A 27,717-nucleotide genomic window follows, 5' to 3' on the forward strand; every position below is an offset into this window, starting at 1 on the left:
CACCTCCGTCCTGCTCTCTGCTCCTCCACTGGCCAGAAACAACCATCTCTCTCCCTCAATGGTCCCCGCCTACACACCCACCCCATCCCACACCCTCCTCCTCCGCCCATCCTCCCTCCTCCTTTCCCCTCCCACCTCTCTCTCTCCCTCTCTGCCCCTCCCCGCCGCTCCCGCATCCAGCCTCCCATCATTCACAGGGGTACTAGGAAGCGCGTCGGGTTGTCGGATGCTCCAGCGGAATGCCTGGGAGTGAGACCATCCTCATTGTCCGCCGCCTCTGAGGGGGAGCAGGAGAGAGGAGTGATCCAGGAAGGAGGAACAGGAGAAGGAGGCGGAGGAGGAGGAGGAGGAGGAGGAGGAGGAGGAGGGGTCGGCGGCTGGAGAGAGGAACCGACATGGCTTCTAGGGAGATCACAGCCTCTGGTTTCCTGAGTGTGAGCAAGGAAATCACAGGTGGGTCGCTGTTGTTATTCGCCGCCGCGCGTGTCTACCTTTCACGCTCGGGATGTGGTGTACTGTTTTTTTTTTGTTTGTTTGTTTTTTATTTTCCGCTGCAGCCGAGGAGACGCATCGCGGGTGATGGTCATAATGTTCACCTTCACATCTGATTCCGGATCGGCGTGGCTCCTTCCTTCCTTTCCTCCCTCCCTCCGTCCCTGCTTCCCTCCCCTCCGCGCATTGTGTATGCAGATGTGCAGACCCGTGTGCGAGCGTATACGCGCGCGTTTGTTCAGATCAATTATTTACAGTGGTGGGAGAAATGGACACCTTGCTGTAAATCTGCCCCTCGGGGTGGATCAGGTGATAAACACCCCAGCCTTAGGCCACAGAGGCGGGGTGGCCGGAGCACCGTGTGTTCACGCCAAAAGCTCCGCTCGCTTGTTTTTGTTTTGTTTCCGCTTCATTTATTTTTAAACTCCCTTTCTCTCTGTTTTTTTTAATTATTATTATTTTATTATTAACGTTGGAAGGTACGGTTGTGCTTTCCGTCGTTGTTTCCCCTGCAGCCTCCACAACTGTGCGCTTTAGTGACCATGCGCGCAAGTGCTGAAGTGCGACGGCAGGATGAAGGCAGGTGTTTCATTGTGTAGCCTGCACCGAATGTTTGTTTTCCTCGTATGCTCGCATCGTCCAGTGTCACCAAGCCTTTGGACAGGATCCCGCGCGCACAAACAAAAAAGCGAAAGAAAAAAAAGGGGGGCACATGCTCATGGTAACCGGCACTGCCGCCGTGTTAATTACACCTAATGGCTCTATTAGGCGCAGCGTGCTGATTAAATCCAGAGGAACCCCTGCCTCCTCTGCTCCGGCACCTGCCGGGACGCTGCGCCGCCTCCTCCAGCCCCGCCCACACTGGCTGGCAGCGTGGGGGGGCCACGAGGGCAGCAGTCCCCCCCGTGGCCCCGCACAAGGTCACACGAATGGGAGTGTCAGTCCTCAGTCTGGTCTAATCATGAGACTCCAAGAATTGTTGTGTTTGTATGGCAAGAGCCTTGCATTTGAATCTTTATTTCCGTCTTTGTGTTATTACCATCCAGTCTGAAGGCTGTTTCCAACTTAACAATAGCTATAAAAAAAAAAATAAAAAAAAAAACCTTTATAATAGCTTTAAAAATGTAAAGGCAGTGTGTCAATATGTGTCAGTGCAGTTCATGTCAATGAACCCCCCTAGATTAGCAAAGTCCACTCTTTACTGCGTTTGATGCTCCGATTTTACAAAGTGGTCTGTGGTTTTGAAACCGACCCTTTGTGATGTCACAACCGCTAGCAGGTTTGATCTCCGGTCTCCACAGTTCATTATGTGATGCTGAACCTGAAGCTGCAGCGCCAGTAAGTGTGAATGAGTTGGTGATGAGCACCCTGCAGGGTAATCAGCCACTGGTGTGCACGTGTGAATGAGTGTGTGAATGAACGGGTGAACGCCAACTTGCAAAGCTCAGTTGGCCACTGAAGTCTAGCATATTTAAAGGGCCAGTGTTAAAAGCATTTTTGGTTTCCTCTTCTAACGCAACAGATGGATCTCCAGAAAGCAATGCATTTTATTTAGCCCTCTGTTTAATCCCTCCCACTGAAACACTGGGTTTTAGTTTCTGGTTAAAACTGATGATTTGTTTGACCTTCTAAGTACACAGAAGCGAGGCTGGTCTCAGAGGGTGGAGCTAACACCTGGCTGTGGGGGAAGGTTGCTGTCACTGACCTGGAAGAGTTGTGTGTTTGGTGCCAGTGCCCCTTGTGACATCACAAAGGGCTGATTTTTATGAACCGTGTATTGTCGCACACGCTTTCCAAAAAGTGGAGCAAGAAAAAGAAGCAAAGGATTTTTTTTCTGTAAGATCTGTTAAAATGTTACTGGTTTGATTTGATGGGACCTTTAAAGGGGCAATGCGTGATTTTCCTCATTGTCAGATGTATGGCAATAAAAAAAAATGGTATTTGAAGCTCTAGTGGTGTTATTTCTAATGAAGAAGAGCATCAAATCACACATCCTCTTTGTCTGTTGATATTAAGCCCTTTCTATCCTTTAGTCTACAAAGCCAGACCGACTGCACGAGGATGTCGTTGAATGCTAGCTAAAATGATGCCGGACATAATCCGTAATGCGAGGGTCGCCTTTTGTTCCTGTCAAACTGTTACATTGTCATGTTTCCATGGGGACGGTAATCGTGACGGACCTGCACCCAACGCAGCACTCTGCTCAAAATACACAAGTGGTTTAGTTGGATCTTTTCCCCCGGCTTGGGATGAATAAACTTAAATAAACAAAATGTCTTACCCAGCAGCAGGACTCTGTGTGGGAGTTATTACTGTCACTCATACTGGTGGTAAATAATAGTGGTGAATGTCTGGATTCCATCCGTTCCAACGCGCCCAGGCTGAGGCTAAATGTGCGCGCGGGACCAAGTTTTGCAGACGCTTCGCCATCTGCCGCGGCGGCACTGAGTCACCTGCCAAAGCCGTCGCGTCTGCGCCGTCCGTCTCGCCAGAGAGTCGTCGGTACGATGTGCGCCCAGCCGGCGTGATAGAGCCGAGAGGCCGACTCGGCGATGGCTCGGCGGGTCGCACGTGAGCCGGCACACGTGTCAGAGGTCGCGGCGCTGACGGTGATGCCGCTCGACAGGGAGAGCCGTGGGTGAAACACCGACGCTCGCCGGGGTCATGTTGCTCGTGAAGGGAAGTGAAGCGACACTTTCGCGACTTGATTTAATAGTTTGACGCTGCCACGATGCCTGACAAATTGAAATTTGTCAAAAACATAAAAAACCTTTTACAATTCCTAATCGCTGATTACAAACAAAGCCTTTGATTGTTCAGAGATAAGCGTGCCAACAAGAGAGAGCTCATTGTTATTTTTGTTTTGTTTTATTTTGTTGTTTTTAATCATCCAAAAATTCTTCTGCTGCCCTGGGAGGGTGATAGCGAGGACGATGGGTCTCCCCACTGAGGAATGCAAACTTGAATGCCGGGCCCGTCTGTTCCATTCAAAGTTCCAGGTGTTTTTGAAATAATTAAAACTGTGCCTAAATAGCCAAAAATCAGTCAAAAACAAAACCAACTCAATGCATCCAAGCCTGCAGACGTGGTGCAGGCGTTTAAATTCAAGGCCGGCGCCAAAATTGGGCAGAAAGAGGGATTTAATTGACTTTGAACGACCACACAAAAATGAGAAAAAATCCACCGAGCAGGGGTTGTGTGGAGGAAAAACGGCCTGTTGTTGTCAGGGGTCAGAGGTCAGATCGGGCAGACTAGTTGGAGACCACAGAAAGGCAACAGTAATTCAAATAACCACCGGTTACAACCCGGGTCTGCAGAAGAGCGCCGCAAAACGAAGCCAGACTTCGTTTTCAGCCTGATAGATTTTCTGTGTCACTATGTACTGCAAACAAAACGCCGTCTCCCCGGAGTGTTGAATGAAAACAGATCGTGCCCTTAAAATACACTGTGCTAATGAGAATTTCTTTTTAAGCGGCAGAGGAAATAACCTTTTGTGTGCTTCCTTCCTTCCTTCCTTCTCATTTCTGTACGTTTCTTCTCCTTTTTCTTTACGTCCAAATTTTGCAGAAAGCGTCAAGAAGATCGTCGACAAGTCATCCATCAAGTTCATCCACGCCGTGAAGCTCGACACCAAGACGGGCAAGACGGAGGACCGCGTCCTGGTAAGAAGCTCCAGCTCATTTTAATGGGCCCGCCGCGCTACAATAACTCTGCCGCGCCGGCTGTCGAGGGAGGGGGGGTGGGTATGAGGGAGGGAGGGAGAGAGGGAGGGGTGGGCGGAAGCACCTGAATCCTGCAGACTAAGCAGTCTGATGCATGCATCATGCATGTGCAGCACCTTTTGATGTCAACTCCCCACTGCAACCCGTTAATGGCCGTGTGACAGCGGCAGCACAGCCTCTGTGATACAGCCGTCAAGTCTTTTTCATTTTCAGGTCATCGTTCCTCCGATGTCTTGTTGTACCGGGTGTGTGTGTGTGTGTGTGTGTGTGTGTGTGTGTGTGTGTGTGTGTGTGTGTGTGTGTGTGTGTGTGTGTGTGTGTGCCTGCCTCCTCGGATCCAACTAGCCCCCACTGTGAAGGCACCCCCTGCGAGCAGTGCAGCTCACACCCTTTGATTTTTCATTTTATTTTTTTTTTATTTTTTTCATGCGTGCTTTCATCAGAGGAATATAGGGCAGAGATTTGAAATCTTTATTAGAGCGAACCCAGCTCAGCCAAATATTGGGCGAGGGCAACCGGTAGGGGGTGGCGGTCTGGGGCCGTCAGCTATTCACTCAGCCCAGGACGCAGACCGGACCCTGGCGAGGGATCACACGCACCAGTGTTTTTGATGGGATGTAGGAAGAAGTCGTTCTCTGATGTAACCCTGCATGACGGAGCAGGTGTCATCCTACGGCTGCCAAACTACGCTTCTTTTCTTTTCCTTTGGAAGTACTGTTTGAAAGATGAGCGGATTCCATTTGCCCCTCCCCCCGGTCCCCAAACGAGCCAATGGGCTTTCATCGGCGGTCGAGCGAGCCTGCGCCGCGCCTGGGCTCTGACGGATGCTTTAATGGTTTGGCAGCGCGGCGAGGGATAGGTAGTTTAGAGACTTTTCTGCACTTTACCAGCCTTTGATATGGAGGCTCTTTGATACGTCCGTCTCTCCAATCATCTCTCCCCCCGTCTGCGTCTCATTTGCTGCCTGCTCTTCATAGCCCGAGCTGCAAAAAGCAAAGGTTCTCTGTCATGCTGGGACCTGAACAGGAAAAGATGGGAGAAGAAAAAGAGAAAAGAGTTAACTGTAAATATAGATGTGCAACAACTGATTTTCCACCTCATCGATATTGGCCACACTGATATGTTTCTGTTCGGGAAGTTGGAAAAAGATAGGGCTATTTCAATTAATTACCACAATGATTGCCGTTTCCACATTTTATTTTGCCAACAAAAACATTGAAAAGTACAGTCAAGCTATCATTAAATGATGCCAGAACAAACATATTGAGATTAATATGTAGATTTAGATTGAACTGTTTATAAATCTAAATTAGACTGTTGAACTTTCTGCTGCATGTTTAAATATTGAATTGTATGTCTGTCGCTGTCCCTTGACTGCACTCATGCTCAGCCGCCATCACTTTGCATCTCAACTGAGCATGTAGTAGTAGTAGTAGTAGTGGTGGTAGTAGTAGTTGCAGTAGGAGTAGTAGTAGTGGTGGTAGTAGTAGTTGCAGTAGTAGTGGTAGTAGTAGTTGCAGTAGTAGTAGTAGTAGTGGTAGTAGTAGTAGTAGTAGTAGTTGTCCTTAAAGAGGTAGAAGCAGACTTGACCTGTGACGTGCTGGAGGAGCAGGAGCAGGTGGAGCTTCAGGTTGTGGCTGCTGCGACTTCACCCCTCGACACTGAAGGTTGCCACGACTGATGACAACTCCTCTCTTCCACCGACAGTGTCAAATATATCTCAGCTCACCTGCATCATTACGCAGCACAATGAGCACTGTGTGCGTGTGTGTGTTTGTGCGCGTGTGTGTGTGTGTGTGTGAGAGTGTGTGTGGCTTCTCTGCATTGTGTAACTCCAGATAACAGATCTCTCTCTCTCTATCCCTCTCTCTCTCTCTCTCTCTCTCTCTCTCTTCCTCGCTCCCTCACTCTTCTGCCACATCAGCACGACTTACCCTGATTGGCTCGTCGGCTTTATCTGCTGCGTCTCAGTCGTTACTGGGACTCATCACCGTAATGTGATCGGGATTTTCATTTTTATTTTGTTTGTTATTTATTTATTTTCTTCAGCGATCAGCATGAGCCCACCCCTGCTGTTCCTTTCTGCTCTCTGCCACTCTAACGCCTCACGTGGATGCCGTGAGCGGCTGCGGCTTGCACACACGCACACACCTCTCTCTCTGTGCGTGTGAGCTGCTGGCTCGTGACAATAGATAGTGCGTCTCAAAAAAAAACAAAAAAAACGCAGCGGCAAAGTGCGAGAACTGCGATTTAATTAGTGCGTTACAATGGGAGGAGATAAGGTGGATTGGGAGAGTCTGTGTCCTGCGGGAGTGTGTGTGCGCGTGTGTGTGTGTGTTTGTTGTTGGGTGTTTTTTTTTAGCAGAGCCATCAGAGGAGGCCGAGCAAATGATTGGGAGCGACGGAGCAGAAGACGAGTGGAGAGAGAGCAGAGGGCAGTTCTGCGGGGCTGGTGGGGAGCAGCCAAATGTCAGAGTATCGCTGCTCTTTGTTTGCGCTTGACGATGAGAGACACTGACTATTTTTGGTGGCAGGGTGGCGGGTTTGCTTGAAAAATAAATTGGAATTGAAAAAGCAATTTGCCCCTGTCACTTAAGAACCGGAGGGACGGAGTCAGATTTTGCGTGACATCAGCGTCTCCGTGTCGGCCTGCCCTGCTCCGAGCTCCGAGCTGCTTGACCTCTGATTGGCCACGGCGTGTCCGACTCCCACGCACCTCTGCGTGCCGACCTCTGAAAAAAAGTTCCTCCGACTGGAGGCCTAGTTCATTCACCCTTAAATTTAGATTCCACTCGTCGCTCCCTGCAGCCAGGAGCGCTTTGGTTGGTGAGAGCGCACGCGAGAACTCGCCCCAGCTGCTTCCTTTTTATGCTTCCCTGTGTTCCTGGAAGTTTAGTGGAGTTAGTTTTGTTTCAACTTGACATGAAAAGCAGGTTCACCGAAACAAAGCTTTGGCTTTCAAACCATCTTCGAAAAAGCCCAGAATGGTTGTGCAGGTTTGGAAATGTGGTGACTGGACGTCCTTCCCCCCCCCGCCCCTTTAAAACGTGACAGAATGTGATGCTAACAAGCCCAGATGTTAAAGATCTGGGAAGACGGGCCGAAGTTATTGACTGTTGGGGCGAAAGCTGCCTGCAGTGTCAAATTTAAAATAATGAGCCGTTTCTGTGTTCGCCCGCCGCCGATATAATGAAATGATAATGAAGTTATGTTTTGCTGCAATGTGATCTAAACGCGGCTATAATGTCTCTCCCCGTCCTGCAGTTTGTTCCTCTATTAGCGTCCGGACGCAGCGGGCTTTTAGCTGGATCAATAGAACAACGCTCTCCTCCATTTACCCTTTTTTATTCTTCCAGCAAAACTCCAGGGACGAGTTTCTCTCTGCAAACTTTTTATTTTCCTTTTTCCTGTCATCTCGATTCAGTTTGTGTTTGGCTTCTCTCTCTCCTTCTTCTTTTTTTCAGGCTCTCACGACATGGCGTCTTTATTTCCTGCCGCCAAAGATTCCCGCGAAGGTAATTTCTTTCTCGCTCACATGTGATCATTTTGCAGGATGTCACGTTTTCTTTGGCTTCGCCGACTAAACTCTCCTCTGTCGAATTGTATCCATGACAACAGGTGGAAACCACGTTTAACTTCTTGGAAATCAGAGCCCTGAATTCTCAGCCAGATCAGCAGGTATGTGCGTGTGTGTGTGTGTGTGTGTATTTAATTGCTTGTCATTAATATGCACGTGCCGTAAGATATAGTTCTGTCATGCGATAGAACGTAAACATCACCATCTGCTTTCATCCTCCACTCCATTAGCAAACGAGAGATGCACTTTTGTCCTTTCTGGGCAGCTCATCAGCAGGCTGCAGTTGGAGATTAGTGAGAAAACACTGGCAGAGGGAATTTTGCATAAAAAAAGGATTTCCACATGCATGAAAATTATGATATTACATTATGTTTCGTAATAATAAAATATAATAATTCATTATTTCAGTTGCTTATTTCACTGTTTTAATTCCATTTATTTTATATTTATTATTACATAATTTCAAAAAATGTTTTATTTCACATTGCATGCTTTTAGGCTATTCAAACGTAAAAGCACGTTATTCAATTTATTATTATATTTTGCCGTTTCACTCTCCTTTCGTGGTTCCTTGGAAATTGACATCTGGCGGATATACGTTGGTTTAGAAATAATTACATCATCTCAGAGCTCCCCGTTCTCTCTGTATTATTAATTAGCAGTGATGAAAGGAGCATGTGGATGACGAGGCCACACGCTGGGAGAGGTTTTGTTTCTGATGTTTGCCGCCTCCGTCTTCTCCTCCCGCAGGTCGTCATCGACACGGACAAGTCCGGCTACTCGCTGCACTTCGAGTCGCGCGAACACCTCAACAATGTGGTCGGCCACATCAACTACGCCCTGTCGAGAATATTCAACAACTCTGTTTTTGCGTGAGTGTCGGCAAAGATAGATTTGGGATGCTCAGATACAAAGATGTTTCAAGAACAAGAACAACAAAAAAAAATGACCTTTATGTGGCAGCTAATCAGCAGACAAATGATTCCTCACAGCGTCGGTGTTTCTTTCATCCTGGCAGCCCGTCCATCTGTCATTCAGACAGTGACCTTTCTGACGGCAGCAGGAAGTATTCGCCCAGCTCAGAGACATCGGTGGAGACCCAGAGGGCCTGTGGTAAAAAGACATTACCATCAAACATGGCAATTTGCACACACACACACACACACACACACACACAAACCCGACGGCGGGGACTCGGCAGGAAGTCGGCTCGCTCGCTGCCTCCTCCAACAATCCCCCCCAGACATTCTTTGTGAAGTGATTCTTCTTCAAAAAATAGAAAATTGATCAATTAGCCGGATGACGCTTTGCTCTATTTTTTATTTTCTGCCCTGCGGTTCAGAAGGAAGCAGCTGTTTGCGTCAGCTCATCCTCACTGCCCTTTATTTTATTTCTTTTTTTTTTTTGTCTCTTGTTTTTTTTTTCCTTTCCCCCCCCCCTGCTCCCGCCCCGGATCTCTCAGGAGGCTTCTCGGAGACGTACTCGGCTCTGTGCGACTATAATGGCATCAGCTGCAAGGAGGAAGTGCAGTGGGTAAGAGGCGTGATGCGGCCGCGTTCTGAGTGCCTCTGAGTGCCGCAGCACGCAGTGCCGTGCGGCAAAATGAAGGTGCAGGCTGCGGCAGGCGGCAACAGAGCGAGCTGACGGCTGCAGCTGTTGTTTTTCTCAGGACGTGGACACCATCTATCACTCCCAGGACAACCGAGAGTTCAACCTGCTGGACTTCAGCCACCTGGAGAGCAGGTGAGGGCGGGGCGACCCAAGTTGCGTAACTCTTGCTCCTGCGCGACTTCACGTCTTTTGCGTGTTCTCACACGTCCTGTCGCCGTGGTGTGATGTCACCGCAGGGACCTGGCGGTGATCGTGGCGTCCATGGCCTACAACACCTGGTTCACCAAACTCTACTGCAAAGATCTGCGCATAGTGAGTCGACGAGTCCTCTGGGTTTAGTGGAACAACGGCAACATTCCTGCATATGGGTTGTTTTTTTCTTCCTGAAGGGTTCAGAGGTGACCGAGCAGGTGCTGCACACAGTCAGCAAGTCATCCAGCCTGGAGGAGATCACGCTGGAGAACACGGGGCTCAAATCGTGAGTTTTTAGTTTGTTTTTTCGTTTGTTGTTTTATTCCGTCCTCATTCTGTTTCGCTGTTCCCCGCGTACGGCACAGACCGGCCAAGTCAGAGGTCGCGGTAAAAGCCGGGAAATGTTATGGAATCGGGGCTAAAAAGCTCCTGCTGGCTGCAGGTTGTGGACAAAGCTACGGCTGTTTCTCTGGAACTGTAGAGAAGTGGCAGTAATCTCTGGCTGTGGTGCGGCAATGTGTCGCAAAGTGCGTTCAAATTTCAGAGAAGCTTTATGCTTCCCAGAGGGGAAATTAAAGGGCACTGAGCAGTGCGTTAAGTACTTAGAAATAAGAAATTAGATGATAACAAGAAAGACAAAATAAGAGCGGCAGTGGCTGACTGACTTTCCGTCCTGGCTGTGATGCTGCAGCTTCGCGGAAACAGCCGGATTCCATCCACCGTCCGAAGGTTAACTACTGCAATTGGGACTTTTATTTTTATTTTTAAATTCCTTCTCTTTGTTTTGCAGAGACTTTCCACAGAAGATGTCGGCTGCCCTGTCGGAGAACCCGGCCTCTGTCATCCACTCCCTCAACTTGGCCCACAACTCTCTGGACAACCAAGGTAGAGGTGTTGGAGGGGGAATCTGAAAACTCTGCAGTCTGACTCGGTTACTGTGGCTCAACGATCCGCCTCTCGATGCTGCAGGTGTCTCCAACCTCATCCAGCAGGTGTGCCGCCTCAGCAAGGGACTCCGCCTCCTCAACCTCTCAAAGACCTCCCTCACATCCAAAGGTCTGCACAATGGATGTATTATAAGAACTGGATACCGGACTGGCAATATGGCGGCGTGCCGACTTTTTCCCAGTGGCCACTCGCGGTACTGCAACAAAAAAATCCCATGGGCCCAAAAAAGCATTTTTCCCAAAGGCTGACAGGATGACTGTGACCTGAGACGCGATTCATAGCAAATCTTTTTAACGTACGCTTTTCAGTCATGGTCTTTTAGTCATTTAAAAAAAATGTTTAAAGGCCAGAAAATCACTGGAAAAGAGTTCATTCCCAGCGTGACGTCATGGCGTTGTACGTGCAGCTGTGTCTCAGCTCGTTCTGATTGGCCGTCCTGATTGGCTTGTTCTGATTGGCCTGATGTGTCTGTAAGTGACGTTCTCCAGGATGGTTCTGATCGGCCAAATAGATCACGTGAGTTACAGAGGCATGATGGGAAGTGACACTAATGCACATGCTCTATGGGCCCATCAATGCGGAAGTCAAAAACCTTTTCGGTGTATGCGCTGGGTGAGCAACTACATTGAAATGAATGGGCTGGGGTGTGGTCTGCACTGCACTTCCAATACAAGATGGAATAGATTTTTTTTTAATAGAAGTATATTCATATGCACATGTATATATATATATATATGTATATATGAGCAGGTTTTTCAATCTTGTCTGTGTTTTGGTCCATGGTGACTTTGCACAGACAGACGCAGGACTCGCAGCTCGTCCCCTTCCGACTCACCACGTCCCTCACCATCCATCTCTTTGACTATTAATATTAGTATCCTAATGGCGACTTAATGAAGGGTGCCCACGGTGCCACCTTGCAGGCAGGCAGCCAGCCAGCTTTTCTCTTACCGTCTCACATCACCTTGTTACCCGGCGGAGAATTTAAATATTGCATTGAAAGCCGGGTCGCACGCGGCGATGCTCCACCGCCGCGACATCCACTCAGCTTGCCGGCGAGGATGAATAATGGAGGGACACAAAATGTTTTGAGAGTCATCTCTTGTCTTTGAATGTGGTGCGTCATGCTCTCACCTCTATTTTCCTTTTGTGGCCCCGCCCAGGAGTGGTGTCTCTCTCTCAGGCTCTGTGCTCCAGCGACGAGTACTCCAACAGTCTGCTGCACCTCGACCTGAGCAAGAACCCTGGGGTGCTGTCGGGGGACGACGCCTCGGTCAGGGAGTGCAACAACAACAGCAAAAAAAAACAACCATTTGGTCTGCTGCTTTTCCACCTCAACATGACATCTTTCGGGGTTTTTTCTTTTCTTTTTTTCCTCCTCACCCTCCTCCTTTGCAGAACTTGTATCTGTTCTTGTCTCAGCCCAACTGCCTGGTCCATCTGGATCTGTCGGGCACAGACTGCTCCGTAGACTCAGTGAGTGTCAACAGCCCAGTGTGTGTCCGTGTGTGTGTGTGTGTGTGTGTGTGTGTGTGTGTGTGTGTGTGTTGGGGTGTCTCAGGATTATCAGGGAGTTTGGAGTTTGTTTGGGGAAGAGGAGAAGAAAACGCTCTGCTGACTGTCTCCACCTTGTGTGTCACGCAGCTATTTGGGGCTCTTCTGCGGGGGTGTTGCGCTGATCTTTCCTTTCTGAACCTTTCCAAAAACTCCTTCTCCCACAGGTTAGTAGTCACGTCCCTCTAATTGTCTCATCATGTTTTCCGACAGCTGCTGTGACAAAAACAAGCCGCGCTACTCATTTTAAAGGCCCTCCATATTGTGCAAAATCCAGTCAAGTGTGATTTTTTTTTTTTTTTGTCAAAAATCCGTCCTTTACTTCTTCTGCTTGCGCCACTTTCCATAAAATCACGATACCTCTAGCAGCTAGGCGGCTGGTTTCACCTTCCAAGACCTTCTTGTTTTGTCACAAGCAGGTTCAACAAGGCATCAATTTTGAGAAGGAGCTGAAACAGCTAAATGGAATGCTCTCTAAACGCTTTCTAGAAGATCTGTAGTTATTGCAGTCATTTTCGTATAATTGCAGCCGCTTCTCAGAAAATGGGCATAATATGGGACCTTTAAAAACTCCATCTTTGCGCCGTCATCATCCCTCCCTCGCTTCTTCTTTTCTTCCTGCCGCTGGCGTCATTATTATCTTTATTATTTGTTAAATGGGAAGTCGGGGTTGAGCTTTGTGTGAACGCCGAACACAGTTTCTTCCCCGTCAGTTTGTCCGCTGCCGTTTAAAAGCCAGAACTCTGAGCTTTTTGCATAGATAAGACTCATGAATATTTAAGCTGAGCTATCTATCATGTGTCTGCGCTGCTTCCCTCCTCCTCGCTGCTGCCACACCGGGAGACTCTTCACTCCGTCTCCCCCTCTGTGTCCACATTTAGCCAGCATGTCAACAACGTGCCTCCGTCCCTTCCATGTGGTTGATTTTTTTTTTCCTTTCCCCTTTCCCCTTTCCCCACCGCAACCAGCCCACACTTTCTGTCACTCAGCCGCCTTCTGTTTCCTTTTTACTCTTTCATCCCTCTTTTTCTTGGGTTTAATCTGCAGGAAGGTGAAGGATACGCTGCCGCTGTTCCGTCAGTTCTTCAGCTCAGCCTTCAGCCTCACTTATGTCAGTCTGGCCTCTATGAAGCTGCCCCCTGATGTTCTAAGGTGCTCTTTATTTTTCGCTCCCTTTCATCTGAGCTATAATGTCGCGCCGCAGCTGCGGCTCTGAAATCTTGCTCATCAATTTCGGCCGACTTCTAACAGACGACGTTGTCGGCCGCTCTTTAAAAATTGCGACCAATCAGAGTCAGAATCTTTTAGGGATGGCGAGGCGGCGATGCGACAGAGATTAGCGAGGATGCTGCAATGGTGATGGTTTTGGTTTGATCTCGATGTCAATTTTCAGTTTTTCTTTCTGGGACACTGAAAAGCAGCAACTGATGGATTGCTTTGATCCCGACTGGGTTTGGCAGGAGGTGCAGTTAGACACTGGGTAGCGATGCAGCAATTGGAAGCTAAGTTAGCAATCCTGTTTCTTCTGTTTGAACGTGATGGATGATTCACAGTCGACTGGGACTGGGACTGGGACTGGGACTGGGACTGCCTTCCAAAAATTTTGCCTCTGCTTTTCAAACACTTTATACGCGGTTGCAAAAAATGCTCCATCTTGCTGTGGCCAGTTCAGTCAGTCTGAGCTGCACTGGAATAAAGACACGTGGAACTCTTTAGGTGCATCACCTCTATTGTTACCACCTTTTGATGGTTGCTTTGTGTCCCCAGGGCTCTCCTCACAGGCTTGACCTCCAACCCCCACGTCAACGATCTTCATCTGGACATCAGCGGGTGCGAGGTAAGAGTTCCACCTCCACGTCTGCCGCGAGTTCGCACGTTTAGCACGAGCCCTGCGAAGACGTTGCATGGGATAAAGGCGCCTATATAGATCTGTGATAATGCCCTTTTGTACGACCAGAGAAAGACAGAGCAAGAGAGCGACGAGTCGTTCAGTCATTCGCAGATTTGAGGTGAAGGATGAATGCAAGCCTGTGAAGCACATAGAAAAGAAAAATGTGGTTGAAAAAGGAAGACAGGATAAAAGTGCGAAAGGCTGCAAATGTCTTAGTTCACGCAGACACACGCTCCCACAAAGCAGACGACACTGTTTGGAACTCAGAGCGCCCACACTGTGACATTACACCGCAGTCACATGCACACATGCGCACACGCATACGCGCGCGCACTCACACAAACACACACACACACAAACACACACTGAGACACAGAAAAGTCACAAGTACACTTTGATTTTTGGCAAAAAGTCAGAGTCCCTACCGAGAAGGAGAACTTTGCACCATTTAGTTCAATACAAGACTGACAAAGACTGAGGCTTTGATGCCATTTCATGATTTTTTTTTTTTTTTTTAAAGAAAAGAAAAGAAAAAAGCCAATACTAACAACATCATAGATTTTAGAAATAAGCATCCAACTTCACTGCCGATGAACACTGTTGTGGAATTATTATTGCACGGCGGTTGAATCATTTATCATGCTCATCCGTCTTGCTGAACTCCAGCAGGCAGCATTTTCAATCTGTTGTAAAATTGCATTGGATTCCATTACCAATCAGCAGAGACAAAACAGAGATCAGCTGTTGTTTCTGCTAGCTGCCCACAGAAGCTCCAAAAACATGAGGAAATAACAGGAAGTGGCTATCACGTCAAGCTGTCTGTGGTACTGGTGCTTTCTTTCCAATGGGATGACAAAAAAAATGACCTGAAAACATAACTGAAGGCTTTTTTTCCCCTCGTCGTAAAGATACTTTCTTCAATCCAAGAGGCAAAATGAGTTGTAGCTGAGCACAGCACAGTGACGTGCAGCTAACGTTGCTCCTGCACCAACAGGAACCTTCAGGTTTTAGCATCTCGGCTAAAGTAGCAGCAAGAAATCCAGACAATCACCCACCAGCTTTCGCTTCCCTCTTCCAAACACTGTCTGCTGGCTCTTTACCGCTCTTCCATCTGGCTTGTCGGGTTGTAGTAGAAAAGCTGTTTTTCCCTCGAAGTAAGCAACACTCACCAACTCTACATGGGGACATTGAAAACAATCAGCCGCTGTGTGGGAAACTGGAACAATTCCCCCAGCACACAGCTTCAAGTGATTTGGATTCGTGCCTGTGCTGATGTTGTTGTTTTTTTCCCCCTCGCCTTCTCTCTCCATGTGCGTCTCCTGCTGCCTCGCCAGCTGAGGTCAGCGGGAGCTGCTGTAATCCAGGAGCTCCTCCCCAGAGTCTCCTCCATCGGCACGCTGGATCTCTCCGACAACGGTACGGTGGCACCTCCTGTTGTCCTCAGGCTCAGGATGCTCCAATAATGAATTGTGTTACACACTGGATTTATTTAGTTTGCCTCACTAGTGCTTGTAAAAGTGTGTGTGCTTGTGTGTGTCTGTGTGTGGACAGGACTCGATGCCGACCTGCTCGCAGTGCTGCCGGCTCTCTCCAGACATCCGTCCCTCAAACACCTTCACCTGGGCAAGAACTTCAACATCAAGAACAGGTGCGGCCGGCGTCACGCTTTACTGCAGTGTGCGTGTCAGTGTGCATGTGTGTGACTGTAGGAGCTTGTGCGTGTGCCACTTCTGCCAGGCTCTGCAGTCTCTCTCCAGCTCCCTCTCCCCCTCCAAGCGTCTGCTGGCAGCAGGAAGTGACCTCACACTCCCTCCTCCCTTTGTTTCCCTCCACAGGGTTCTGGACGAGGTCCTGCAGAAGCTGGTTACGCTCATACAAGAGGAGGAGTGTGTGAGTGAGCACCCGGGGAATGTCCGCACTTCATTACACACACACAGACACACACACACACACACACACAAAAAAGAGAGTGTGAAATGCTGGCACTAGCTTTGCCGCGTAACGAATCTTACAAATGGGAAATGGATCAGCTGCAAAGACGGGCGGGAAGGAAAAAAAATTACAATTCATAGTCTCACTGCCGAGTATTTTGAAAGAGGGAATTTAATGAAAGGTAATGCACTGGCATGACTGACTGGCTGCGCTGTTGCGTTCGGGGCCTGTTTAATATTCGTTTTACAGGCGGAAATAAAGTCTTTGGATTTGCACTTTGCTGCAGATTCCCTCACGTTTCACCGCCGAGGTGTCGACGTGTCATGAATCATTGCCGCCCCCCCACCCCCGTCGACGCCGCGGGCGCAGTGTCGACATCATCTGGCACACACAGAGTTAATAATTCATACCGTACAACATGTTAAGACATAACACTCACGAGTCGCATCACTCTTGCAGTAAATTTCCCCAGTGCACGGAAATCACGAGCTCCCCTTTAAGAACTCACATCTTTGATTTGAACCCTCAGCTTCATTTATTCTACAGCAGCCACATGCAGTATTCATCTTATTAGACTTTTGACGTCACTTTTGTCATCAAACCGTATCGAAGCATAACAGCAAGCAGCGTGCATGTTTCAGCAGAGCGGTTTCAGTGGTGGCTGACTGCTAACAAAATAGCTTGTCCGTAACTGACGATTATTATTTTTTATTGGAAAACCTTGAAGTTGTTACATTTATCATTATCTCTGCAATCCAACGGGACATCACAATACAAATTAGCCAGAATGTGTCCACTCCACGACTGCATATATATGGCTATTGGTTGATATCTGTTAATATTGGTATCAGCAATTCGGAGTTGGACAATATCGGGTTATCGGATATCGGTAAAAAAGTCAATATCGGACATCACTACTACAGATAAAATACCCCAAGGGGGCGCCATCTGCCTGCAGCATTATGGATGAACACTGATGACCCAGTTATAGCCGTCACTGTATAATCTTGTTGGCCACTTGGGAAGTGCAGGGAGCCAGTTTGTTTTGGAGCACACGCACCGCCAAACTACGACATCTAGTGGTGAAACAATATAGAGCCCGTTATCTTCTGAAAGTAAAAACAAATCATAACAACCATCTTTTCATGGACCCCTGATCCCGTTCCACTCTCTTCCCTTCCTGACTCTCCAGGCCCTGCAGACTCTGTCCCTCACCGAGTCCCGCCTGCGCTCCCGCTGCACCGTGCTGGTCAACGCCCTGGGCAGCAACACCTGCCTGAGGAAGGTGGACCTGAGCGGCAACAACATGGAAGACATCGGAGCCAAGATGCTGAGCAAAGCCTTGCAGATCAACACCACCCTCAGGTGAGAGAGTGGTGGGGGAGGCACGCGGAGCAGCCACGTTCTTTAACCACTTTGGCAGTTGAACTACTGTGGAATTTGTGTTTATTTATTTATTTATTTGTTGCATTTGGCGCGACTTACGTTTTTGCCCTGCAGAAGTGTGACATGGGATCGCAACAACACCTCCGCAGCAGGATTTCTGGATGTGGCCCGGGCGCTTGAACAGTAAGGGCATTAAACACACACGCACGCACACACACACACACACAAAACAACCAAATAATGTGATCCACACTTTTGCTTTATAGATCCAAGCTATCGCATCGTCGATAATTAGAGCGGAAGCTGCAATGTCCCTGTGGCAGGATTGATTTAGACTGAGTCATCGACTCACTTCCTGTCTTCGGGCTGTTACGCACTGCAAATGTGCAACGTGAGCACTGCGAATTCTGACTTTCCACTTTGCTATCTGAAACGGTCCAGACCCGGCTTTAGGCTACGGATGACATGGTTGCAGAGATGAAAGTGTTACTCACTGGTTGCGTGGCACAGAGGGGATATTTTAGGATGAAATCAGTCCGGTGGGGACATTAACCTCAAGTAACCTTTGGTTCTGGTCCTCCTCTGGTCTCCCGTCTCCCTCCTCACTCCTCCCCTCTCACCTTCTTCCCAGTAATTTCACCCTGCAGTACATGCCTCTGCCCCTGAGCGACATCAGCCAGGCCTACCGCAGCGCCCCCGAGAGGACAGAGCAGGCACTGACCAAGGTTGGCAAACCGACTCGCTGGCAAAGTGACAGCGACGTTCCCGTGTCATTTGTCTGAAGAACAAAAAGGCCAAGTACCAGGGGAGAATGTTGTGTTTGCTTGCTGCTGGGAGGTGATGATAAACAACCTTCATGCTTGAAACTGCATTTTTTTCGATCCTGTCAGGCTGCCTCAGAACCTCGGAGTGGAATATGAAACGATGCGGCGGCTTTCTGCTCGTCTTCCCGGCTCCCTTTTGTTTCCTCCGCAAATATCAGCTGCTTGCGTCACCGTCGACCTCTGTTTCATCAGTCTGCGCTCTGTTGTGTTTACATCGGCGCCTCATGCTCCTGCTTCCTCCACAGATCCAGCGCGCCTTGGCGAGGAACAACCAGACCCAGCGCTTCTCTCAGAAACAGGCCCTGCGGCTGCACCAGGGCCTGGTGACCAGCACGGCCGAGCAGGTGTGTGTGTGTTCTCACTTTACTCCCCCCACGTCAAAGGACACATTTTGAAGTGAATAATATTGACATATGTCACCAAAAACTAGTTATTATTACATTATCTTTGTTAAAAAAAAATCAGGTCATCAACTTTTCTCATTTTTTCCCTTGGTTGTAAAAACCTGACACGAGAACACTGGTGTCAGGTCACAGAATCGAGATGCATCATGGGAGATGTAGTTTATGGTCACTGTGTGATCTTCATTTTAAGACAGTCATACACCTTTGCACCCTTGCACTCCGTGTAACCCCGACAACCAGCCAGCCGTGAGTTTTGCTTTGACTCCGCCCCCTCTCTTTTCCAAGGTGATGGAGCGGCTGTGCGCTCGTGTCCAGCAGCAGGTGTGCGCGTTGCGAGCTGTCAAAGACAAAGAGGAGGTTCAAGCTGCCAAGCAAGTGCTGAAAGAGGCCAGGAACTCCCGAGCCGTGAGTGGATGTCAAACGTTCGTGGGTGGCATTTTGTATTTTGTATTTTGCTCACACACACACACACACACACACACACTTCTCTGTTACAGCTCTACCCTTCACTCTGTGAACTGGCCCACGTCCTGTCCGTGGACGGCCCCGTGCGGCAGAAGCTGGACTCCCTGGCCGGCGAACTGGCCAAAGCTGCAGACAAGGAGCTGCAGGTAGTTTTTGCTTGGCTCCACTCACTAGTTTTAGTTTCTTCTCTGACTGCAGCCTCATACACCGACCTGTCCACTCATCCTGTGGTTTCAGGTCATCGTGGACTCCATGGTGGCCCTCTGCCGCGAGCTCTGCCCGCTGTCTGCGGCAGCGGCCGAGCGGCTGAGTCCTCCTCTCTCGTCCATCTCCGAACGCGTGTCCATCCCACGATCGGCCATCCGGACGGCGCTGATGGAGAGGGCGGCGCAGGACGTCCACCGAGCCTTAGAGTAAGAGGAGCCTCGACTCAACTTCTTTATCCTTCAGTCAGGATGCTACTGCTGCTGCTGCAGCTGCAAAATGTTTGCAAAAGTTGCAAAAGCAAAAGTGAAAAACCGAAGTGGTAAAGCTATAGAGCGCATTCTATTTCCGTCACACGCATTGCATTAAGTCTCAGCTGATTTAAAAGTTCTAACATATTCACAGCCAGTGCTACTTAATCTTGATACTAATTTATGCATATTGCCTACTGATGTGCTAAACTGCACTTGTTGGAAAAAATCAAAAAAATAAATCTGTGCGGTGCCGCTGCAGGCTGCTCCAACAAATCAGCATAGGAACCTTTTCGAGAAGGTGAAGGAACTGAAACTTGCTTTGAAATTGCTCGAGAAAAGTTGGAGGTCTGCAGATCTCCAGCCGCACAATGTTCTTCAATTTGAGCACTCAGCTTGAAATATCTAAATAATGAAGTATTTCATGCAGTAATCTTCTGAGGAAGACAAATGTTTTATGTATTTCTGACCTTTGTGAACACACTGCAGGCTGAAAACGTCTTGATGCTCGCCCCATGTGTGCACAAGTTTGTTGCAGACGTTACCCGGAGCAGATTTCTTTTTCATTCCTGGCACTGTCCGAAGCTGCCGTGGGAAAGAGGCCACAGAGAGACAGATTGAGGGCAGGGCAGCAGTGGGAGGTTAAAGCTGTAAGTCTGAATCTGATAAGCAGGTTATTGATTTCCTCTCACCTCTGATCAAACTCGCCCTGCAGAGAAGTGAAGCTGTCAGTGGTCTCCTATCTCACCAACTCCATCGTGGATCAGATACTGCAGGAGCTCTACGCCACACACAAGACCCTGGTGCGTGCACAGCAGCCCTGAAAATGGAAGATTTTTTTCTCTTTTTGGGGCCAGCTGAGGTGGACTGAAGAGGGCGCTGTGCTGTCTCAGACTCGGCAGGTGTCCCATCTGAAGCACTGGGACGGGACGGCCGAGGACGGGACGGGCTGGAGGTTCAACAGGCACAGAGACTCTCTGGACATCACGGACGAGGAGCTGAGCAACAGCATCGTGAGTAGCTGGAGAAACACTTCAGGTTGAGGTCGGATCTGTTTACACACTAGGAGGTCGTTCAAACTAAAAACTTTATGTTATTTCATAATGTTTATTAACACTTTACGTAACTTAACGCAACATAACTCATACTCGCCTAATGTAACATCCAACCTTAACATGTCATAACTGAATCAAGAGTTACTTTACGTCACTTCACTTTGCTTTACATCACACGCTATACTTTAAGTTACTTTACTTTAGTTTATTTTGCTTTGTTTTTACTTTTCTTCAATTTACTTTACTTTGATTGACTTTGCTTTGCTTTGCTTTGCTCTGCTGTGTTTACGTTACATTGCGCCATACTTAACGGTACTTTGCTTTACTTCACTGTATTCCACAATGTCCACTTTGCTTTGCGTTGCCCCATTTCTCTTTTTACTTTACTTACTTAAGTTCCTTTCTTTCATTGTGCTTTACTTTACTTTTGTTTCTTTCATTCATTCAATTTCTCTATGTCAAACAGAAAACAATGGACGCAGTGTTTTAGCAAAACCATCAAACTCCTTGGCCAGAGTCAGGGTGGACGACGTGACAAAACAAACAAATATGTTTACACTGTGCATAAATGCATGCATAAGTAAATAATTGAATTCCAGCCAATGATCCGCCCACGGGCACTTAGAGATGACCTCACCGTGCACAATGAGGAGTTTCCGTCGCTCCATAATCTGCTTCTGCTGCCTCGCCATCGATCTGGAAGACGATACCCATCAGCCCTGCTGCGCGGCGGCTGATTTAAGCCATTATGTCTCCGCCGCCGCTCGGGACTTTGACCCGTCGGGTGCATGTGGAGTCCAGGCACGTTGACTCGAGTCCCTGGCGTTCACCCTGCAGCGTCCACAGCGTGTTTCGTTTCCTTCCCAGGACACGATCGCCATCAAGAAGCGCAGCTCCAGGACGCGACGGATTCGTCCGGTTTCCACCAGACTGAGTGAGTTAAGCTCCTTCGCCTGCTCCTCCCTCTCCGCTCCCTCCCACTGTTGCCGTGGCTGCTCCGTCTCCTCTGCTCTTTATTTACTACTGACTCATTCTCCTCCTCAATGTTATGCAAATATCAAAACTGGAGAGCCGTCCGTCTTTGTTCGCGCTGCCAAATAACGTCCTCTTTTCATCTCCGCCACCAGGTCTGTGCGACGACTCCAGCTCGTCTCCGCCCCCCTCCGTGCTGTCGTACTCCTCGCCGCTGTCGCCCTCGGCGTCCTGGGAGTGCCTGACGGAGCTGCCCACGCAGGGCTTGCCCCTCCACCACGTGACGCGCGTCCGGCCGAGGCCGCCGCGGAAGCACCGGGGGGCCTACCTGCCCGCCGACATGGTGGGTGTGTGTGTGTGTGATGTCATCGGTGTCGTCGGTGCCCTGGTTCTGTTCCCTCTTGTCAGAGATAATCTAAACAAAGTGGACGCCTGCAATTGGATTATGTCATGCGGCTGAAGCCGGCGTAATCCATTTGGGTTATTGCATCTGGAACATTTTACCAACGAGAGCTGGTGCAAAAATAAACTGACCCCCCCCCCCCTCTTCCCCCACCACCACCACCACCCACCCAACCCGCCTTCTTGAATGTATTGTGTCTGTGTGTGTCTGTGTGTGCAGCACTGCAGTGAGAACGGAGGGCTGAGCCCCCTGGACGACGGACTCCCAGATTTCTACACTAAGCGAGTTCTCCCTGACAGGTGAGACCCCCACCTTTCTCCCCCACTAGCCCCTCCCACCCTCCCTCACCCCTCAACTCTGAGCCTCATATCATTTCCTTGTTTGTGTTTTAAACGGCCTCTGTGAGTGTAATTCAAACCTGAGCCGCTAGTTCAATCCTCCCCCAGCGGGCACACGCTGAGTTTGATCGAGCGCCCGTCTTTCACGCGGCCATTACTCCCCATTTATTTCACTTAAAGGCTCTTTAATCCTGCTCGACAGAGGCCATTCATCACACCGGGGCTTTTTGTCACCTTTAAGGTGTAGAGCGAAATGTTGACTTCCTGTTTGTCGCTTTTGCAGGAACGACGAGAAGAGAAAGTCCTTGTGTCATTTCTGTTTACATTTAGTTATACACATAGACAGTGATGTATATATACTGTTTTGTAAACATATGTGAAAAGGTCCCATGAAAGCGCGACTCTGAACCCACCACTCAACTCCCTCCCCGCAGCCAGCTGTCCTCGCTGCACAAAGCTCACTCGCTGCGGAGGAAGAAGAGGAGGAACATGTTGGCCATCTTCGGCTTCCGCAAGAACCGCAACCAGAGCGCGTCCAATCAGGGGCCAGAAGCCGAGGCGGAGGTGTACGGAGACGGGGGTCACGTCGTTGCCACGCCGCCAACAGGGTTTGTGTTTGCGGGGATGAGAAAAAAAACTTTGTTTGGCTGACAGGATGTATCAGCGAAGCACCCAATCGCAAAGGAACTTGTTTGTTCTGCCACCAAGTTCCATTCCAGCACTTCCAACTGTCAATCGGGTCATTCAGTTCACTCCGAGCTCCGCAAAGACGGCGACAAATATCGCCCAGAATCCACCTTGTTGATTTGTTGGTAGAAGAAATGGCCAATAGCTGTCAGTGTGCGGCGGTTGTGTGTGTGCAGGCACAGATGCCGACGACAGCCGGTGGCTCCCGTTTGCAGCCAAGCGATTAGAAGTGAAAACACTGCATGTCAAACACAGCTCAGGAGTCTGTGTGTGTGTGTGTGTGTGTGTGTGTGTGTGTGTGTGTGTGTGGGTGTGTGTGTGGGTGTGTGTTCAGGGGCCTATGCTCTCTCTGACATTTTTCTGTTTTATGCAAAATTTACAGTTACAGTTTGGGTGAATACATTTACCGCCACTGCTGCCAAAATGCACCGTCAGCAAATATCTGAATGTCAAGTCGGGTGTCCTTGTTATACAACGGAAAGTTCACCCAAAATTAGAATTCCAACCGTTTTCTTCTCACCATTTGCACGACAGAGGCCTGGATGATTGCGGCTAATCCATGTAACTGTCCTGGGGTTTCACAGAGGCAGGGAAATAGCGGCACCAATATTAATAACACAACGGAAGACAAACACAACATGATTCTGCAGAGCAAACTGAGCCACAGTAGTTTGAGTCAAACTGTCCACTGTAGCTTCTTAGCTAGGTGCTGTTTTCATGCTAGCCAATCAGAATCCTTTTTAGCCATATGAGTCAGAGGACCTGGTTTATGACATCAACATGGCCTCTTAATGACAAACTGGATGAATTTTATGTATATGTATATGTATATGTATATGTATATGTATGTGTTTATTATATGTATATGTATATACAGTATGTATATCTAAAAGCGACCAGAAGGATCTACAGCTGTAAACCTTTTTTCTTTCCACCCTGCAGGTTGGCCACAGAGAACATTTACTCCCTCCTCCAGCCGTCGAGGTCGGCGGCCAGACTCGGATCCCCCGGCGACGGAGCCGACGGCAGACTGAACGATCAGCATAGGAAAAACACTCTCGCGCTCAGTCCCCCATCATCCCTTCCCCACCCGGCCGGCGGAGGAGGCAAACACCCTTTTTACTCTCCCAGAGAGGTGAGTCGACAAAACCGGCCGTAAACATGCTGTTTCAAGAAGTTTTTTTTTTTTCTCCAAACGTCTGCCTTTTGTACGTTGCCACAGGTGTCAAAAATGGACGCGGTGCCCGAGCAGCCGGCGGAGGCGGACCAATACTGGGTGGACGACAAGCAGCGGACGGCGGAGGTGAAGCTGTGGATGGAGGCCAGGCAGGGCGAACAGACGGACAGGTACCGGACGGAAAGCCGGCAGCCGGACAGACACCTGGACAGGCAGTGGACGGTGGACAGACACACGCAGCGGCAGATCGACAGGAAGATCGAGAAGCAGTGGCTGGGCGGCCGGCAGATCGAGCGCTCCTGGTCGGAGAACAAGGCGGCCGACCTCCCCGCCGACGGCCAGCGCTCGTGGAGGACGGAGAGGCAGCTGCCGCCGCTGCAGCTGGCGCAGAGGCCGCTGCTCACCTTCCCGTCAGACGGGACGCCGTCGCCCAAACAGGAAGCCGATCAGCTGAGGAGTGCCGACTCGACGGCGGCTTTGACCTGGCATCAGCAGGAGACGCAGGACCTGAGTCCTGACGCCGCGGCAGGATTTACGGAGGGGTGGAGGAGCGGCGGAGGAGGAGGCGGAGGAGGCGGAGGGAGTCGAGGAGTCGCCGCGGTCGAGCCTCTGCAGCACGGCGGTAACAAACCCAACCTGCCCAAGCTGAGGCCGAGACACCGGAACGAGAGCTCAGACAGCCACCCAGGTGGGCTGCTCGCCGGGGGCTTAAGATGAGGTTTCTTTTCCAGCTCAGGCAAAGAGGTTTTCAGGTTGTAAACAAACCCGGCGCTGACAGCCGCTTCCCGTTAATCCGCAGGTACGGAGGAGGATGAAGGGACGGAGAAGGATCCCGCAAAGACGGAGAGGAAAGAAAGAGAGAGGAGGAGAGATTCGGAGGGGCAGCCGCCACCCATTCCGGAGAAGGTGAAGAATCAGCAGCCGCTCGAGGTTCTTTTTGAAGGTCCCCTGTTCTGCGGAACTGCGTTCTGCGTTTTCTGACATCGATTTGGAACTCTGGCCCATCCCAAATTCCTAGGAAGTCCATCCAGCCCTCCACTTCTACTTCTGGGAGAGAGGCCTTTGTGATGTCACAAAGGGAGTCCCCAAACACCTCTTCCAGGTGGTGACCACACCCCTTGTCAGGTGTTGGCTTCGTCCTCTGGGACCAGCTTGTTTCCATCTGCTTCCAAACATGTGGAAGGTCCAGTGAAGCAAGAGGCTGCAAACAGAGGGATGAAATATGTCTTTGGAGTTGTGTCTCATAATTAGTCCTGCAAGGTTGCTTCACTGGAGTCAGTGCTTTTACACCATCAAATAAGGGACCTTTAAAACGTTCCTCAAAACAAAACAAACTGAAACGATGCTGCAAATCCAAAAAGCAAATCAACTCGACTCTTCTTTCCTCAACTCCCTGTTTTGTTTCCTGTCCCCAAACAGCCAAAGATGACCTCATATGTGGCTTTTCCAAAAGACCCAGCGGGCGACCGAGACCTGCCTCCCCCTCCTGTGCCGCCTCCTGTGAAGAGGCCTGTGCTCGGGCTGCCGGACAGAGCAGCCAGTCAAGGTAACATTCTGGCTACTGATGCCCAGTAAAAAGAAAACACTGCTGCAGGTATTCGCTCCCATGTTACAGCCACGGCTGCATGACATATAATCTTGAGCTTCTTAGAATAGATTCGAATGGAACAGAATAGACACCTTTATTTATCCTGCATTGAGAAAATATGCATAATTACAGCAGCATACACAGTGCAAATAGAAGAAAAGAAAATATAGTATATAGTAATACATCAAAAATATATATATATACATATATATATATATATTTATACAGTAGCAATGGAAAACAAATATTTACATCTATATGGTCATGTATATTCGTGCAGAATGTGGTATTATACCGCTGCACGGTGCAGGCTGTGCATGAGCCGAGCAGGTTTAGAGGCCAGCAGGTGGGCACCACAGGAGCCTCGTCCCGCCTGGTCGCTCCTATTGTCACGTGGTCGCGTAAAAATGAACCTTTCCTCCGTGAAGGTGAGGAAGGACTCCGACCTCAGGCGCCGGTGAAGCCGCAGCGGAACAGGAAGGCCATGTCGTACGACGCAGGTACGCCTCCGCCTTTTCCCCGCGTCTCTCAGCGACGGTGATTTTGATTGATTCGTCTGTTTTCCCGTTGCCAATGCCTAAGTGTTTTTACGTGTCCAAAGCGTCCGTATATATTTCTGTTAACTGGTGTTTTTTCTGTGTGTTTGTCCTCACCGAACTCTGACAGGCACTGACAGGGAAAGTCCCAATAACATTGAGAAGCCCTCAAACCGTAAACCCCCAGTGAAAAAACCTAGACTGCCCCAAAACAGAAATAAGTCACTGGACTTGTCTGGTACTTGTCTTTTATAGTTGTTTTTAATGGCGTCCTTGCTTGTGTGTGTGTGTGTGTGTGTGTGTGTGTGTGTGTGTGTGTGTGTGTGTGTGTGTGTGTGTGTGTGTGTGTGTGTGTGTGTGTCTGACAATTGCAGATAAGCGGGTCTCCATCCAATTTCAAAAGTGTATAATTTCAAGTAATGTTTTAAAGCCGAGAGCAGCCTCCTTTAGAATAAATGACTCGGTAAATGACTCGCTTCAGGTGCCTGCATCAGTCAAGCGATTTGTGAACTGCCCAAAGATTCAAGGTAAAGAATCAAAACTTTTCCACTTGTCATTGTTTGGAAAAAAAAAAAAAGAAGAGGAAATCGTTGCAGTGATGTAACAAATGATTAATATGAGATAAGAGATGAACAACCAAACTGATTCTTACTGCAGTTTAGTTCAATATATCTGCATTTTGAATATCTGCCGTTAGCTGGTTAACGGAGACCCGCGTAGAGAGTCGCCTGAGCTGAACTGAGTCGCGAGTCGTGAGTCTTCCGTGTTTCTGACCAGCTCTGCACTCTGTTCCGCCCTGCAGACAGCTTCAACTCGGCATCCGGCCACGGTGAGCTGCTGTGATGCCCTCCCCCGCACCAGGACTCTCACTGCCTCTGTCGGAACTTCCTCTCTGTACAGTCACTGTCCTGCCCAGCTTTGGCCAACCCCTCGGCTGCATTTCTGTCGCTGCGAAAAACACGCTCGAGCTGTCATTTTTTTATGGCTGCAGTATTTTACCAGTGTTTTCTCTCCATTGTTAGACTACACCCTCTCTTTGTGTCGGGCAGGGTGTTTTGAGCTTTGTGGCTTTTGATAGACAGGAGAGAGGAAAAAAAGAAAGAAGAAAATCTCTCAAATCTGTGTTGTTTTTTTTGTTTTTTTGAGCTGCTGATCCAGTCGATTGCCTCGGTGGACACTTGAAGATTTAGTTTGGCTTCTTATCAGATGAGATTTGATTATTTATCTCTAGTTTTGCTTTCAGGAACTGAAAGGTGAATATATTTTATAAAGAAAACTGAAAAGAAAAACAGATGGATATTGTGTATGAGCACCCTCGCTGTATGAATAAAAAAACACTGATGAAATAAAAAAAAGAGCAAGTGTGACTCATCTTTACACGTTAATGTTTGCTGTAAACAAGCCGCTCGGCTTCCTCGCTGCGCCGCGATCTTGATCAAATCGTAGCCGACGCTTCTGTTCACGCAGCGGGCAGCTCTTAACACAATCATGAAAGTATAACAAAAAAT

The 27,717-nt window shown here is 49.0% G+C and overlaps 1 protein-coding gene across 1 annotated transcript; it reads left to right on the forward strand.

Moving 5' to 3' along the window:
- LOC142897275 (capping protein, Arp2/3 and myosin-I linker protein 3-like) lies at positions 1-27,558 on the forward strand. The gene is made up of 40 exons (XM_076039457.1): positions 1-453; positions 4,060-4,154; positions 7,679-7,729; positions 7,833-7,892; positions 8,542-8,663; positions 8,810-8,904; positions 9,254-9,324; positions 9,461-9,534; positions 9,639-9,714; positions 9,792-9,880; positions 10,385-10,479; positions 10,564-10,650; positions 11,706-11,815; positions 11,941-12,018; positions 12,187-12,263; positions 13,144-13,248; positions 13,864-13,933; positions 15,322-15,403; positions 15,539-15,635; positions 15,823-15,877; positions 17,112-17,284; positions 17,420-17,488; positions 17,937-18,030; positions 18,375-18,473; positions 18,819-18,938; positions 19,031-19,144; positions 19,236-19,411; positions 20,169-20,256; positions 20,347-20,466; positions 21,376-21,442; positions 21,636-21,823; positions 22,103-22,182; positions 22,656-22,829; positions 23,851-24,043; positions 24,131-24,773; positions 24,885-24,991; positions 25,505-25,631; positions 26,102-26,173; positions 26,340-26,447; positions 27,012-27,558. The coding sequence occupies exons 1-40, from the start codon at positions 396-398 to the stop codon at positions 27,050-27,052; spliced, it is 4,500 nt and encodes a 1,499-aa protein (XP_075895572.1). The 5' UTR covers positions 1-395; the 3' UTR covers positions 27,053-27,558.
- Positions 27,559-27,717: the final 159 nt, after the last annotated feature.

The sequence above is a fragment of the Nelusetta ayraudi genome, unplaced genomic scaffold, assembly GCF_046127955.1.
Source record: "Nelusetta ayraudi isolate G7.1 ecotype Tasmania unplaced genomic scaffold, CSIRO-AGI_Nayr_v1 ptg000059l, whole genome shotgun sequence".
Classification (NCBI taxonomy): domain Eukaryota; kingdom Metazoa; phylum Chordata; class Actinopteri; order Tetraodontiformes; family Monacanthidae; genus Nelusetta; species Nelusetta ayraudi.